At 37.5% G+C, this 16,831-nt stretch overlaps 1 protein-coding gene across 5 annotated transcripts in view; it reads right to left on the bottom strand.

Moving 5' to 3' along the window:
• The window catches only part of LOC149227860 (histone acetyltransferase subunit NuA4-domain protein), a 325,335-nt gene extending 309,757 nt beyond the window's left edge, over positions 1 to 15,578 (bottom strand). Inside the window, exons 1-2 of one of the 5 annotated variants that reach the window (XM_089377943.1) lie at positions 15,149 to 15,578; positions 14,957 to 15,051 (exon numbers count right to left, since the gene is read on the bottom strand). In XM_089377943.1, the coding sequence (XP_089234069.1) occupies positions 14,957 to 15,051; positions 15,149 to 15,161 (108 nt within the window). In that variant the 5' untranslated portion in view covers positions 15,162 to 15,578. The remainder of the gene's footprint in view (positions 1 to 14,956; positions 15,052 to 15,148) is intronic. The other 4 variants (XM_089377944.1, XM_089377945.1, XM_089377947.1 and 1 more) reach the window with 4 other exon arrangements.
• Between the last annotated feature and the right edge of the window lie 1,253 nt (positions 15,579 to 16,831).

Raw genomic sequence — 16,831 nt, 5'->3', positions numbered from 1 at the left:
GGCATTTTCCACTAAGTGACTTTTGCTTCCATTTTAATAAAACAATAATTTGCCATCAATCTCCAATAAAATAATACTTGCCACCTTTCTCCAAAATAATATTTGCCCCCTTTACTTAATATCACCAAAATTAGGCAAAATTCCCATGCTCACAAAATTAGGGATATTACATACTTATTAAATTAGCAGTTGGGTATGAGAAAACTAACATACCAATGACTGAGGAAAAGAAGCGAAAGGGTCTGAAGGTTGAGCCAAGGTCACCAATGATTACCAGGGCAATACAGTACTCTTCATGTGAAGAGGGTAAGATAGGAGATCCTTCTTTTGTCAAGAGATCTTGATGGTTTAATCATATAATGAGGGATGCTCAAGAGCATGTTGGGACTCCTAGGGGCACTTTTAGAGGGAGCAAACCTTTGAAGAAGTTTCAAGACTATATGATATTGATGAGTAGCATTATAGATGTCGAGCCTTCTAGTTTTCAAGAGGCAGTAAACCAGTTGCTACGGCAAGATGGCAAGGTGGAGGAGTACACCTCCATCATGAAGAATGAAGTTTGACATAAGTGCCAAGACTAGAGGGTAAGTCATTTGTGAGTTCCAAGTGGCTCTACAAGATCAAGCATGCTACAAATGGTAGCAATAAGAAGTTCAAAATGAGATTTGTGTTGGGAGGGTTCTCTCAGAGAGAGGAAGTGGACTATGAGGAGACATGTACACATCTATTAAAAATTTAAGATTGTTAAACCTTTGGTTTCATTTACGGGATGGAAGATACATCAAATGGATGTGAAGACAACTTTCCTCAATGAGATCATTCAAGAAGAAGTGTACACAGAGCAACCTTAAGGCTTTGAGGTAAATGGGAAGGAGTCCCATGTATGCAAGCTTAAGAAAGCCTTGTATGGACTCAAGCAAGCACTAAGAGCATGGAATTTCAAGATTGATGGATATCTGCAAAGTATGGGGTTCACCCAAAGTGAAGCAAATTCTAACTTACATTACATATTTATTCAAACTAAATTGCTTATTTTGGTGTTGTATGTAGATGACTCGTTTTTTATAGGTGCAGAGAAACATTTCTGGTGTTGTATGTAGATGACTCAATTTTTATAGGTGCAAAGAAACTAATTGCAAGGTGCAAAATAGACATGTTAACTACTTTCGATATGAAGAAAATCAGCTTGATGCATTACTTCTTGGGGTTGAAAGTTTGGTAGAGACCAAGGGAGATTTTTCTTGGGCAGAGTAAGTATGCAGTTCAAATGTTGAAGAGGTTTCAAATCGAGGATTACAAACCTATGGAAATACGGAATACCCATGATCACTAATCTAAAGAAGGTGACAACTTCAGATTGAGAATTGGTAGATCCCACAATGTACAGGCAATTGATAGGCTCCTTGATATATTTGGTCAACACCATGCCAAACATATGTTTGGCAATGAACACTTTGAATTGGTTCATGGTCATTTACAGTGATAATCAAAGTTGTATAAAAATCTTTGAGAATCTAGTGTTTTTTGACAAATCCAAGCGTATCGAGATCAGATATTGCTTCATGCAAAATAGGGTTCATAAGAAACAATGAAACTCCAACATAATCACATAGTCATACAAACAGAACTATACAGATCTATACAAGCCATACAGGCTATCATGCAAGTGATACAACATTTTTTTGTCAATTCTGGTTTTTTCAACAAGCTATAGATACTGCCCATGGGGTGTAGAATAATTGGTGAATGGGTGCATTGATAAGGTATTCCATGTGTGACTGTCACCGGTTTGAAACCCCATGGGCAGTCCCAATCATAGCCTTTAAAAAAAACAGCTATACAAGCTCAATTCAGGGTGTTCTGGTATCCATGCAGTGTTGTTTCTTAGGCAGAATGTGGAGGTTTCCATGTAAGTTTTTTTGAACGAATGAAAAGGTGATTTGGAGTTACGACATTTTTGTGCGAAATTAACTTTTATGCTTCTACTAAATTAATTTCTAGCTATTGTGTGATTAATGCTATGGTCTGAAATTTAATTTCAGCATTGATTAAATTCAACAATCTATTTTGATTGAGATCAAAAGGGCATTGGTCACCTAGGGCTTCAAATTCTAACAATAAAGTTCATTTCCTGAAAGACATTTGCATATCAACTACACATTTTGATGAGAGAGCAGATTTGAAGATCATATCTCATCTTGCTGACTCCAAGAAGGGAAAAGTCATTTTCACTTTTGTTAATTTGAAAACATGTTGCTTGTAGGGTGATACAAGCAACATTTTGAAGCCACCATCAAAAGTTCACCTTGACAACTACACTCTATTTTGGTAAATGTACGATGACATTTTGCATATTTTGTTTCTAAATTTGGTCTCTCACATTGAAAATTTGAAGTAGAAATGTATGGCTTTCTATGAAGATAAAGATTCTCTGTTGATTCAAATAGAGAATGATCACATATGGTTCAAAGCTTTCATTAAATATTTTGACGAAAAGTATTGTAATAATGGTCAAAAAAAATTGAAGATGGCCACTGACCTTCTTTATCCTACAATCATGGATTTCATTTTTAGAGGCTATTAAAGTTGTTGAAGGCAAAATGATGAATAGATATCCATTGTAAAGCATGTATAAGAGGAAGCCATTGAAGAAAAACTTTCACATTTTCCCATTGAAAAGAAAGAACCCATCCATGAAGATCAAGAGAAAGAGGAAGCTTCTCCTTCATTTTCCAATCTTGAAGACAAAGTACAGGTAAACCATGATCTTTTTCAAAATTATGAACTTAATCATTTATGTATTGAAGGATTTGAGAAATTCATACATTCAGATTTAATTTCTTCTAAATTCAATGAAGATAAGGGCAGCAAATAATATGGTTTTAAATATAAATTTTCAGAAATTTGATCACAGTATGTACTATGGATGAAGATTGTTGGAAATTTGTGAGTAATCCTACCTATGATTCATCTCTTGAAGTGCCGATTTTGAGTCTTTTGAGCAGCCAAATATAATAGGAGCAAGTTCAGAAATTTCTGCACTTAGTTTTCAACCATGTTCATTTGCAAATCATGTAAACAATTTTCAGATTTATGAACATCATAATACAAAAATATACCAACCACCAAACTCTTTATATTTTGGTGTGTCTTTATGTAAAATCATAATTGAAAATGATGTTTTGTATACTGGAAATTGCATGGGGCAACAAGATGGACATATAGACATAAATTGCAGAAATTCCCAACCTGCATAAATGGATAAGCCAATCATTACATGCAAATTTATTATTAGCGATACTGTGATCATTTTTGCACTAACAGGTCAAAGGGAGTAATACTGTAAATAACCTATTTTCAAGACTAATAACCATTAATTTAATCACTCAACATCACCTTAGCAATGGCATTAAATAATTAAATTAATTGATCCCCTTCTTCCGACTATAGCTTACGGGAATCAAATAGGCTACTGAGTTGACCTCCTCTAGCCATTACTCAAAAAGGGGCATTACATTTCAGCCTAAAGACAGACTCTTCTCACTATCATCAGTTACATCTCCAGCAGTAAAATCTTTTGGCCCTTTCATTTTGCTGCTGGAATAGTTTGTGTGTTAGATTGTTTGACATCTGTATCTTTTAGCAGGTTTATCTTTTCTCTTTCATGTTTCAAGATTCATAATGTTCACAAGCTTTAAATGAGATCACTGGTTGTGGCAAATTTCTACTTTAGATAACATAAGATAATTATATCATTGTTCAACAAATAACCATAAAAACAAGTCAGTGGGACTTGAGAGTACAACCAGTATGGATACAATGTGGGAGTGCGAGTGGAACTCCTAATAACGTCAAAAATAATATAAAGAAAGAAACCTACATAGGTATAACATCAAAACATATGTATAAATGTATAAAACCGTGACAAAGGTAGGGTGTTACAAAGTACCGAGTAAGTTTGAGCAACTTAAAAGCCTATCAAGTGAGAGAGTGAGAGAGAGATCAGACGATGAGGCTGATAACATCAAGATTTCCTTTGTCTGATGGTCGAGGGCGAAAGGGACAAACAGGACATTGGCTAGTTGTTAGAGTCTTATGGAACCATCTAGGGGTCCGACTGTATGATCCGGGTAGAATATATGAGTGAGGGATACTCCTAACATTTGAGGTTGAAAGAAGGAAACTCTGAATGGACTTTGGTTGCTCCTCTGGGGCTAGGAGACAATTTTACAAGCAAGAGTTACTCTACTCCGAGACTATCTAGAGCTGATCTCTCTAGCACTCTGAGGATGCATGTCTTGATGTATGAACTGATACCGACAAGTCACTCTCAATAAGATCGGATGGCCTCCCTATGGGGGAGGGCCGAGAGAAACCCAAGGTCTCACCATTATGCCATTTGGTGCACTTTGGAACTTTGCCTATCATTTGTTGTTCCAATCTCACAGGTCAACGAGGAAGTATGAGGTGATCATTCTAGTCATTGTAGGGTGAGGCATCGCGTGCAGGAGTTGACATTTGTGGCAAAAGTTATCCTCGATGAAAAGGACTAAGCATCTCTGGTCTTGATACTGAAAGAAAGTAGAGAGGGAGCCCCAAAGTCCCTATAAAGGCAATGATAGCGTCCTTTGATCTCATAGTATAAGGGACACCAAAAAATAAGGTGCATCTTTGTATCAGGCTCCCAAAGGTGGCACACGTTGCAGAGAACATCTCCATACACAACCTTTTGACAACAATCTAAAAAACAATTAATTTTAGCTGCCCAAACTTTAGAGGTCAAGCCTTGAGTATGAATGGATTAGAGAGTGAACGACAATGTTTTGACAAGTTATACCTAAAGAGGGCGAGGACTAGTCCCATAATGCATTGTTTAGAAATATTTTAGAGTATCTCAATTCTCAAATTTTAGGTTTCTGCGATCTTCAGGTTTGTGTACATCTTCTTCCGGATTCATCTAGCATTAGGTTTGTAGTTGTGATCGATGTTTCGAAATGTCGATCACAACTACAAACCTAATGCGAGAATCTCAATTGTTGTAGAGAATAATTTTATAGTTGTTTCCTAGCTAGATAAGGTACAATCCATGGCACAAACAAACTTAAGTCAATTAACCAACTTATCTGATTGTTTTCTTGCAGACTAGCAATTAAAACCTCAAGAAAAATACCTATACTTAACCTCTTTGGTCTTCTTCAAGACTAGCTTGTCAAAGAAACATTACCAATATTCAACTATTTCCACTCTACCCAAAATTAGATGTAGATCTACAAAACCATTTGCCCTGTATATATATTCCGTGTAGATAGCCATAAGGGTTATCTCAGTGGGTAAATGCTCTTATGCAAAAGTTCATGAAGGTATTGGAATTAAATCTCATTGAGTCCCTTGGGATTACCAGCCAATATTTTTGTTGGAAATTACTATTTTCCACCATCTAAAACACCAAGGAAGAGTGGGGTAATTTGTAGGCGCTGGTCAGGTACCAACGTTCTCACTTAGAAGACCATATACACAAGCATGAGACTATATTTCTCTGGAAAATAAATTCCCAATAGATGCCCCTGATATACATCTAAGGAGTTAAACTTTGAATACATGAGATGACATCTACCAAGGGTGCATTCTCACACTACATGGAAATGTACAAACTTTAGTTCCAAGGTTATCAATTACAAGCTAGTAGTTTTATGTTGAGAATATCTTACGTATTTCAAAGGGGTTTTATTATTCCTCTAAACAACATTCAATAATACTAGTATGATAGTTTAAGATTTTCTTTAGGATAAACTTGAAATTTTCTCACACCCTCTCAAAGCCAAGGACTAAGGCAAAGCATCATACTCCCCTATAGAACAATACATTTGCAAAATTTAATCATGGCATATCCAAATAAAGGAGTTATTTACTATCAAATGTCCAATCACTATGATGCTTGAAGATGATTGAGAACAAGTACCATTGTCTCCTCCTAAAATCAAGAGGACCACTTATTATTTTGTTCATGTATAAGGTCCAATTTTTTTTAGCTATCATTGCCAGATGTTAGATAATGGATCATAGAAACATTGAAGCTATGAAGAATATTGAAAAATAGTAACTTCCCAAACTCTAGATGATACTCAAAGGTCTACAAGATGTTACATATCAACTGTGTTAAATTTACTTGGACCCAACAACCTGGCTATTTAATTCCTAGCATCTTACAAATCTACTCGAGCTCTCTTCTTGGGAAAATAGCCCTCCAAGGAATTTACAAATACAACACACCCTAGATCTAATCCAACTAATCAAGCCCTAGATCTAGATTTGATCTACTTGACTGATGTGGATCTCCTTGTAGGAATTTATAGGGTAAGTTTCTCAGACAGAACACCAAAGGACACCGCTCACAAACAGATCACAGATCAATACACCAGTGTTGTTGACGTGGTTAAAACCCTCAAAGAGGGAAACAATCCACGGCCTAAGCCAACGCGGCCACTTCAGGCAATTTATTAATAAAAGAATGAAAATTTACATAAGCTTCTCTCATGAACGGTTACCCTACAAATGACACTCCATGCTCTTTAAATAGAGATCATGGACCAACCGGGTGTTAAGCCACGGATCAAGTGTCGGTAATACCAAGGAGAGAATGAACCATCGGATCACTACATATCGTGACCGTCGAATTGTAAGTTACAAAAGTACATAGAAAAGAAACACACTTTACCTAACTCTACACTAGACCAAGTTATACTTAACTATTTCCTATGTATCAGAATATCCTAACATCCCCCCTTAAGAACAACTTGGGATAGGATTGAAGGATGTACAAATATGACACAATAGGAGAAGGAAGGAGGCATTAGAGCCTATCCCCCCTTAGTGACAACTTCCTGAACTCCAACCATAAATCGAAGTTTAGTGAACTTCGCCTCTGTGAGAGCCTTTGTAAAGATGTCTGCAACTTGATCATCTATTGAACAATATTGCACTTCAAGAACATGGTCATGAATGAGCTTTCTGATGAAGAGCATGTGCAGTTCAATGTGTTTGTTGCGCTGATGTTGGATTGGATCTTTGCATAGTTGAATGGCACTTTGATTATCACACCAAAGTGTAGTCGGATGTTGTTGCTGAAAGCCAACTCTGATAGGATCTGACCTAGGATACCGGATTCGTCCAAAAGTCCTGTCGAATCGCGAATCCAGCGAATCCGACACGATTCTCTGCGGATTCGTGTCCAAACTGCATGACACGTCGTGTCCCTTTATGACACGTCGTGTCCTATAACGTGTCCCGAATTTGCACAGCGTGTCGCGATTTTTGGGACGTGTCCTGTTTCTGGGACTCGTTTCCAGCTGCTAGGTTAAAGGGGCGTGTTTGCTCGTTGACAGGCTCATTTTGCAAGTCATTTGGCAACTCATTGTGCTGTTGCAGCGAGGAGCGGACTCTCAGCAAGGAGAATCGACCACCAAACGTCCACGGTCCACCAGGTCTGAGGTAAGTAGTCCACCAGATAACGCAATTTATAAATTATAACACAAGTGGACCGTGGTTATGGTGGATCATTGGATCAACGGTCAAACTGGCAACGCATTGTAATCATTTTTATTGCTCTAAAATCAGACTTGAATGCTAATGTAACATTATTTTGGGGCCCTTGAATTGGTTAGAAAGACATCTCAGTAGTCTTACAGTTTATAACTTTATCGTTTTCCTGAGCATCAATCGTTTTTGGAGTTCTGAATACATTAGTTGTCTTTGAATATGCCACCGTTGCATAATTATTCCAAGCTACTTGAGCTTGAATGTACTTCGGATCTCTTAAAATATCGTACTAGTTATAGGCAACTGCCATCAACCATAATAATATTGATATTCAATGTTCATATGAGTTTATAAGTTTATAACAGTGCCATGCTTGTTTGGAGTGAGAAACAAGCTATATGCATAGCAATAGACATGTTATTTGTAGGTATTATGTGCCATAATTGTCAAAAATGTGTCCCGTTGAATTTCAGCCAGACGTAATGAACTTAAATGTCCATGTTATTCTCATAAAAAGCAGTTCCTATGCAGTGGAATTGCCCATATAAGTTCTTTAGACAACATTCTAACTAATTATAACCCTACCCTCAGCAATGTATTAGCCTTTGACCATTTAAGCACAGAAATTCAGTGAAGAAAGTATTCCGCTGCTGAAAAAGCCAAAGGCAGATAGACAAAGTTATAAGCATTCTTGTGGTACTGTGTATAAATTTAATATTTATAATACATTGAAATTTGAAATAAATACAAGAAGAGCACCTACAGCAGTGTGTTTATAAACTGTTTGATGAAATGTGCCACTAAAAACTCAGTTGCACATCATCTGTGCAATAAATTGGTAATGGTAACAAATTACAATTCAAATTAGTGTTGATTCTTGTTCATTTTTTTTGCATTTTTAAATTTTTACAGCAATTTGTTCATTTTTTTTACAGGTTGAGGTAACAGTGTTCATGGCTCAATCAAAGGCAGCAATTAGGGGGCAAAGGAAGGGCAAGAATGTCATGGGTAGAGATGCCCTTCCTCCCCCAATATCATCAGAGTCTGCTGCAAGTAATGTTGAGGGAAGAGGACTTAAAGACAATGATAAATATCCATTGTGGAAATATGTCACAAGAGAGGATGGGCCAAACAACAAGGGAAAGGGAGGAGGCAATGTGCAATGGAACTGCAACTTTTGTAACATTTCTTTCAAAAGCACATATTACCATGTGAAATCACATTTGTTGGCTATACCTGGTTGTGGGATTGGATCTTGTAGAGCTATTACTTCACAAAAGAGAAAAGAATTGGAAAAGGAGGCCAATGTTGGTATGGAACATGTGGCACTGGCTTCAAAATCAAAAACACCCAAGGGCAAGAATGAAGACCCCCTTCCATTTTTGAGGAAAGCCACCACCAAATTTCCATTTGAGAGTTCTACTTCTACTGGGGGACAAGCATTAAAAAGAAGATCACTTGGTCCAATGGACAAGATTTTCCAAAAAGAGAGACGGGAAGAGCTTGATCTCACCATTGCCTTCTTCTTCTATCAAAACTTCATATCATTTAATGTTGCACGTTCACCTTTATTTGTTGAGATGTGCCGAGCTCTAACTCAAGGGACTCCAGCAGGGTATGTGCCTCCTGGGTCAGAGAAGCTGAGAACCACATTGTTGACGAAGGCAAAAAAAGAGGTGCAAAAAATGCTTGAGCCTATTATGGCATCATGGCCAACATCTGGGGTTAGCATTGTTTCTGATGGATGGACAGATCCAGCACGACACCCAATCATCAACTTCATGGTGTCTTACTTGAATGGTCCAGTTTTCCTGAAAGCAGTGGATACACTTGGCGAATACAAGGATGTACAATTTATGGGTGAGTTATTTATTAAAGTTGTTGAAGATGTAGGTGTTGAATCTTGTGTGCAAATCATTACAGATAATGCACCTGTTTGCAAGGCGGCTAGCATGATTGTGGAAGCTAAATATCCACAAGTGTTTTGGACACCTTGCATTGTCCATTCATTGAACTTAGCACTGAAATCCATTGCTTCTGATGTGCTTTGGATTGGAAGCATTATTGAGGATGCAAGACATATCCGTAACTTTGTGCAAAATCATACAAATGCCCTCACTATCTACAAGGAGTACAGCAATCTATCATTGTTGAAGATTGTTGATACACGGTTTGCATCTTCATTCATGATGTTGAAGAGGTTGAGGGAGGTCAAGACTGCTCTTGGGTCCATGGTTATTTGTGAGTTTTGGTCTTTTTGGAGAAAGACAGATCAGGCAGCCTCTAAAAGAGTGAAGGACACGGTACTAGATGATGCTTGGTGGGAGAGAGTAGATCTAATTATTCGGATCATGGGCCCTATCATCTCTTTGCTTCGAGTTGCAGATACAAACAAACCCATCCTAGGAGAGGTTTATGAGGGATGGGATTCCATGATTGAGTCTGTGAGGAGCATTATTCTACAGAGTGAGTGCCCCCAAGATGAGACATCACCAGAGGCCTTCTGCGATACCATACATGATATTCTTGTCCGCAGATGGGACAAGAATTGTACACCTTTACATTGTTTGGCTCACTCATTGAACCCCAAATACTACAGCCATGAGTGGCTGAATGGTGGACCTTCCCGCAGATTCCCTCCTCACATGGATGGTGAAATCTCATAGGGGAGGAAAGAGGCATTGAGGCGGATTTATCAGGATAGTGCATTGCTTGCTGAGGTGGAGGATGCCTTTGCAAAGTTTTCCACTTGCACTGGTCGATTTGGAGGTTATGATGTGATTAGAGACAGGGGGGTTAAGAAGCCCTATTCTTGGTGGGCAAATCATGGGGCAACAAGCCCTCCTCTTCAGCATTTAGCCATGAGGCTCCTCTCTCAGGTGACTTCATCCTCTTGTTGCGAGAGGAATTGGAGCACATATGGGAATTTGCATAATGTGAAGAAGAGCAGGCTTGAGCAGTCCAGGGCAGAGACAATGGTGTATGTGCACACCAAACTTCGTCTTATTTACAGGCAGAGGGAAGAGTGGTTGAGGGGAAAGACAAAGATGTGGGATGTCTTTCCTGATGATATGGGTCTGGACACCACTGTTGAGTTGGCATTGGCCAACATGGATCTCAGTGATCCAGTGCTTGAGCCTGTTAGATTTGATGACTTAGAGGGGTCAACCTCCATACCAGCAGATGCAGAGGCGACTATGGATACAGGGGAGGAGGAGGATGCAGAGGAGAGCAGTGGGGACCATGATGATGGGGACAGTGATGCTGATTCTGATGTTGATTGATGCCTTGAGGTTTGTATACCTATAGTTGTTTTATATTTTCTATTCCTATTTGCCATTGGCATTGCACCAACACTACCTATGTAACACATTTTGATTTGATGACTTAATGAGAAAACTACAGTTGTCAGTGTGTTTATCTTACTATCTTGTAGTTGTAAGTTGTCTTTCAGTTATGAATTATGAATCATGATTTAAATTTTTAATAGATTTATCATTTATGTGACCAGTACCACTGACATTTATTTGAATTTTGTATGTACTATGCATGCTAATAGCTATAGATGAAGATCTATGTTTGAAATCAATAAATTTGTATCATTAATTAAAATTTGTGTAAGAAATATGATAATATCTAATTTTTAATATATATATATATATATATATATATATATGTATATTAATAAAATAATATATAACGTGTCCTGTTCCGGGGGGTCAGCGTGTCCCGAATCCGACACCACGAATCCCGAATCCTACGTATCCCGAATCCCCGTGTCAGGTGACTTAGGATCTGACGAAGCCATAGGGCTTCCTTACTAGCTTCTACGGCACCACGATACTCTGCTTCTGCTAAAGAAAGAGAAATGGCACTTTGTTTCTTGCAAGCCCATGTAATAGGTCCTGAACCAAGAGTGAACACATAACCTGCAGTAGACTTTCGATCATCAGGGTCACCAGCCCAATCGGAATCAGTGAAACCAACCAATAGAGGAGATGCTTCGGCACTATAATGAATCCCAAACTAAATTGTACCTCGAACATAACGAAGTATTCTTTTAGCTGTTTTCCAATGACTTTCATGTGGGTTTTGCATAAACCGAGCAATAAGGCCAACAACAAAGGAAAGGTCAAGACGAGTATGGGTCAGATACAAAAGTTTTCCTACAAGTTGACGGTATAAGGTATCATCAACTTCAGGTGAAGTACAAGTGACTGAAAGTTTGGCTCCAGACTGAAAGGGAGAAGGGGTTGGCTTACAGTGTTTCATGTGAAAATGGCATAGAAGATCACAGGCATACTTGGACTGGGAAAGGGAAATACCTTCCTTGGATTGCAAGACTTGAAGACCAAGAAAATAATGCAAGTGTCCTAAGTCTATCATTTCAAACTTCTTTTTAAGGCTGGACTTCACATGGTTTATAAGGTTGGGATCACTACCAGTAAGGATAAGATCATCAACATAAAGAACAAGAATGATAAGGGACTTGCCCACTTTCTTGGTGTAGACAGTATTGCCAGAATGACACCTAGAAAAGCCAGTTTCTAAAAGAAAGCTATCCATTTTGGCATACCAAGCTCGAGGGGCTTGCTTGAGACCATAAAGGGATTTCTTAAGCCGACATACAAGGCTGGAGTTTGTTTGTATAAAGCCAGTAGGTTGTTCCATATAGATTTCTTCATGCAAGTCCCCATGCAAGAAGGAAGATTTAACATCCATCTGATGGACTTCCCATTTTAATAGAAACTGAAGCTATAGATGTCGAAACTAAGTGTTCCAATGGAAAGATCTCGAAAAATTAGGTTGATTCAAAAAAAACGTCCTCCGGATGAAGAAGTTATGGCTTTTTGAAAAAAAGTTGTTGAAGATGCCGACGAAGTGCGAGAATGTGCGGAAATGAATGATAATGTTATATTTAAAAAAAAAATCCGCCCCCTTTCCAAACTTAATCTAATCCTGTAAATTCCTACATGGTATCAGCGCACCAAAGGACACCGCTCACAAACAAATCAGGGATCAATACACCAGTATTGTTGACGTGGTTAAAACCCTCAAAGAGGGAAACAGTCCACGGCCTGAGCCAATAAATTTATTAATAAAAGAATGAAAATTTACATAAGCTTCTCTTATGAACGGTTACCCTACAAATGACCCTCCATGCTCTTTAAATAGAGATCATGGACCAATCGGGTGTTAAGCCATGGATCAAGTGTCGGTAATATCAAGGAGAGAATGAACCGTCGAATCACTACATATCGTGATTGTCGGATTGTAAGTTACAAAAGTACATAGTAAGGAAACACACTTTACCTAACTCTACACTAGACCAAGTTATAATTAACTATTTCCTATGTGTCGGAATATCCTAACACTCCTTTGTTGGACCCTGGCACAATCTTCGAACTCAGCACACTTAGATGAAACTCCTCCACCCAATCACTGAGATCTCCTCTCAAGTCTTGTGCCCACTCACTATTGTGTCTTCTCCCTTAGCCTGGCCTTTCTTTTATAAGCTTGAGTTATGACTGAATCCACAACCCTAAACTCCAAAGCGATTTCCAGTTGAGATTAGATCTCACCTCACTTGAGATCGATGATTGAGATTCACCTAATTCACTAATGCAAAAATCGTTGTATTTCATTAGAATAACTCACTTTATAAAAAGAAATTACTTTAATCACTAAAGTAATTTGCTAAGATTATAAAAACAAATTACTTGAATAACTAAAGTGACTTGCTAAGGTTATAAAAAGAAAATACTTTGATCACTAAAGTAATATGCTAAGGTTATGGGTGTATTAGGCAACTTTTGCATGCCTAGGCACTTACGCCTGTGCAAAAGTACCTGCCCGAGCTACAACCATCAACAAACTACACTAAACAACAAACTCCAAGATGTTACATACCAACCACAGTGAACAACAAACCCAAAATATCGTATAGTAGTAGTTTTTTACTAAGATCTCTTTGTCAAGATTTTCCTTTCCTTCAGAAGAGTGTCAAACATTGATGACAAAAGAGCAAGAGAACGTTTTTACCTCTCACATCATAGAGAGAGTTTACCATTACCACCTAGAGTAATGTTGTAGACTCCAATGTAAATTGTACCTTCATCAAAAAAACTTTCTTTGATAAATCCTAGAACATAATGCAGTATTCAATGTAGACAAAACGTTCCTTGATTACTTGCAATTATGCAATATTTGTGCTTCCACCTTAGTGTTTCTTGGCTGCTTTTGCTTGTATTGATCCATAACTATAGAACAACTTATCAAACATCGTTTATTGCTTTTTAGACTTGTATCGATAATGCCAACACACTTCACTTCACCCTTGTCTATTTCATGCAATGTAAATTTTGAATGTCATTGACTGCATTTGATCATTCTACAAGATCGATATATCTCGTTCTTTCTTGTAGGGAATCTCACACAATCGGGTATATTTGTGTTCTGGCAATTTCTTTGGCCATTTTTGGAAATCAAGAAAATTTCTTCCTATTTATTAATGGAGATGGTTAATTCGTTCCCTTCACTGTGCTGAACATATTTTTGTTATAAACGACATGGACACCCATTGACTGCCTTCGTGATATTAATATGATAAATCTTTCATTCTTTCTAAAGAGAGCTTTTGTTTATGCTCCAGATAAAGGAAATCCTTTGCACAAAAGTAACCTGTCTTGCGACTTCGCTCAACTTTCACTCAACAAACCAGCTACTATGCCGGGTGGGAGCGATGGATGAAAATGCCAAATCTATGTTATATTTTTCATTATTTTAACTTCAAAGAACCCATGCTATGACTGTAAATATGAAAGAAACCTAGGTTGTTCAGTATCATATGCACCCACCTTTGAAGTTTAGACCCTAGTTTGGGTTGTCTGCTTGGGTGCAACAGTAGGGGTTTTCAAATTGTGATCAGCGGCCTACAATTTGTCAGTCTTTTTACTTAAATAGCCCGTGCTATGTCTGTAAATATGAAAGAAGCCTAGGTCGATGACTATCATATACCTTTGAAACTTAGACCCCATTTTAGGTTGTGTAATTGGGTACCACAGTATAAGCTTTCAAGTTCTGATGCCGGTCAGCATTTTTTTTCACAGAAGCCACCCAATTTTTTCCCAGAACGGAGTCTAAACTCCTGGGACGTTTCGCTTCAGAAATTTTCAGGTAGAACCCATACAGGAATCCGCTGAGAATCGAACAAGCAAATGTTACAACTAAAAATTTCACGAAGCCCGACTACCCGAATTAGTCAAAAACTTTAACTTTGATCCAAACACCTAAACCTCGTTAGACAGCCCTACGCACAGCTAGCTATCGAGGCAATTGAAGCATATTTACAAAACCCGATGAAGATAATTTTATAACAAGCAGATTTATGTAGACTTCCTTGCTAATAACAAATAATTACCTGTTTTTCGACAAGCCGGAGCTCTTCTTGCAACCTCTCTCGCTTGGTGACCAGAGCGGCAAGCGCGGCCTGAGGATTCGACGTCACTCTTTGCCCTGACATATTTCCAAATTCTTCTACTTGGTAAAGTGGAAGGAAATACTTGAATCAATTAATGAAAGCAACGAAGCATCAATCCCGCCATAATTTTACCTTCTGCTTCCATTTCAACTTAATATAACACCAAACCCGCCAATGAGTAAGAAAGTCCGGCTGACATCAATAAATCTTTTGCAAAAAGTGCATGTTCAAAGTGATGCTTATCTAACTACAGTAAGAATCCGATCAGCCCTCTTCGCAGCAACTCGCGATTCGTAACCAATTCGAAGTCGTACTGTGTTCCCATGCAACCGTGCTGTACGATTAAGATCCAAAAAGAAATGGTAGTATTCCAAGAGAACAAACTGAAATACAAAGTCCTAGTTGTGTAATTCGCAGAGTTAATCACGCTCTAAGAATTTCAATGACTCGTTTGTTGCACGGAAAGGTGTTTTTTCTAATGGGAGGCAACCCTAATGTTGAAGGGAATAAATTTTCCCAATCCCATGGACCCTTGGAACACTTGCCACATGTGGTTGCCACCTTCCATCCCTTTCTACAACAATGGAAACCACCTGATTTATATTCAATGGATGGAGAGAGTAGATTGTTACAGTGTAATATGGATGGAATATGTTGTCAATTATGCTGGTTTAGTTTGGATATTAGAAAGAATGTTCTTAGGGTTTTTTGCAAAATAATATAAACTAGTTGTTATCCATTATGTTTGTTTAGTTTTGAAATTAGAAAGAATGTTATTAGGTTTTTTTGCAAAATAATATAAACTAGTTGTTATGGTGGTTTCTTATTTTCAAAGAGTTGAAATTTTTGGAGTTTAGTTGATATGTCAATTTCTCACAATTTATACATACAAACTCTGTTTAGGGTGCACAATAGCTTGTTGGAAATATTTAAATAGAGGGACAATTTCCATCAAGAATTGAAGATGCCACCCAATATAAATATATGATAAGGCCAAAAAACATTGTTTAGGGCCTTAAAAGCATGCCAAAAGTTCAAGATCTGTAAAAGTAAGGAAACTTTTACTAAATCTAACTATTGATGAGTTGCTTTCCTTAGTGAATAAATTATCCTACTTTGACAACCCAAGAAAGTTGAATATTATGTTGGTGTGTGCCCTTCGTCATGGTGTATGTTTATGTTTTTGAAATGAAAGTGTGTCACTCTGACACTACATCAACATCTCAAACTTCTCGGTGAGTGACAAGAAGTAATGGGAATGTTGTCCCAGAGTTTATAGTTGCACGAGAAGGGGTTGAATCCATGCCAAAAGTGGCACAACTCAACCCTCTCACATGTCAAAGGAATTGCAACTCTAACTAGGAAGAGTCTTGTATCTCATAATCCTAACAAAAGAAACAAAATACTAACTAACTACATTAAACCTAAACACCAAATTATTTATAGAAACAGTGAACTAATCAATGCTCTAAGGCTTTGGCCTTTAACTTAAAGAAAATAAATTGACCACAATATCCTTTATGCAAAAATAATTAAAAACATTATACCTCCTCCTATGTATAATTAAATATTCAAACACTTATAATTAACCAAATATGTGAAGGCATATTACAAATATTAATTGTTTCTTTATTATATTGCTTCATTGTTTTTAGATATATTTATATCATAAAACAAGTGCTACATAGTAGCTACTCCCTGCGGCTTAATTTAAATATAGCTAAATTAAAGTAAAAAATAATAAACGAGAAAGTTTATTTGAGAGACTAATCTGATATTTATTTTTTAATAAATTTATATATAATTTAAAATAAA

This window comes from Pinus tabuliformis, chromosome J, assembly GCF_031772625.1.
Source record: "Pinus tabuliformis cultivar Carrire ecotype Pingquan chromosome J, CPIR1, whole genome shotgun sequence".
NCBI classification, from domain to species: Eukaryota; Viridiplantae; Streptophyta; class Pinopsida; order Pinales; family Pinaceae; genus Pinus; species Pinus tabuliformis.
Note: the sequence above shows the minus strand (reverse complement) of the source record. Positions and strands in the feature narration are given on the sequence as shown.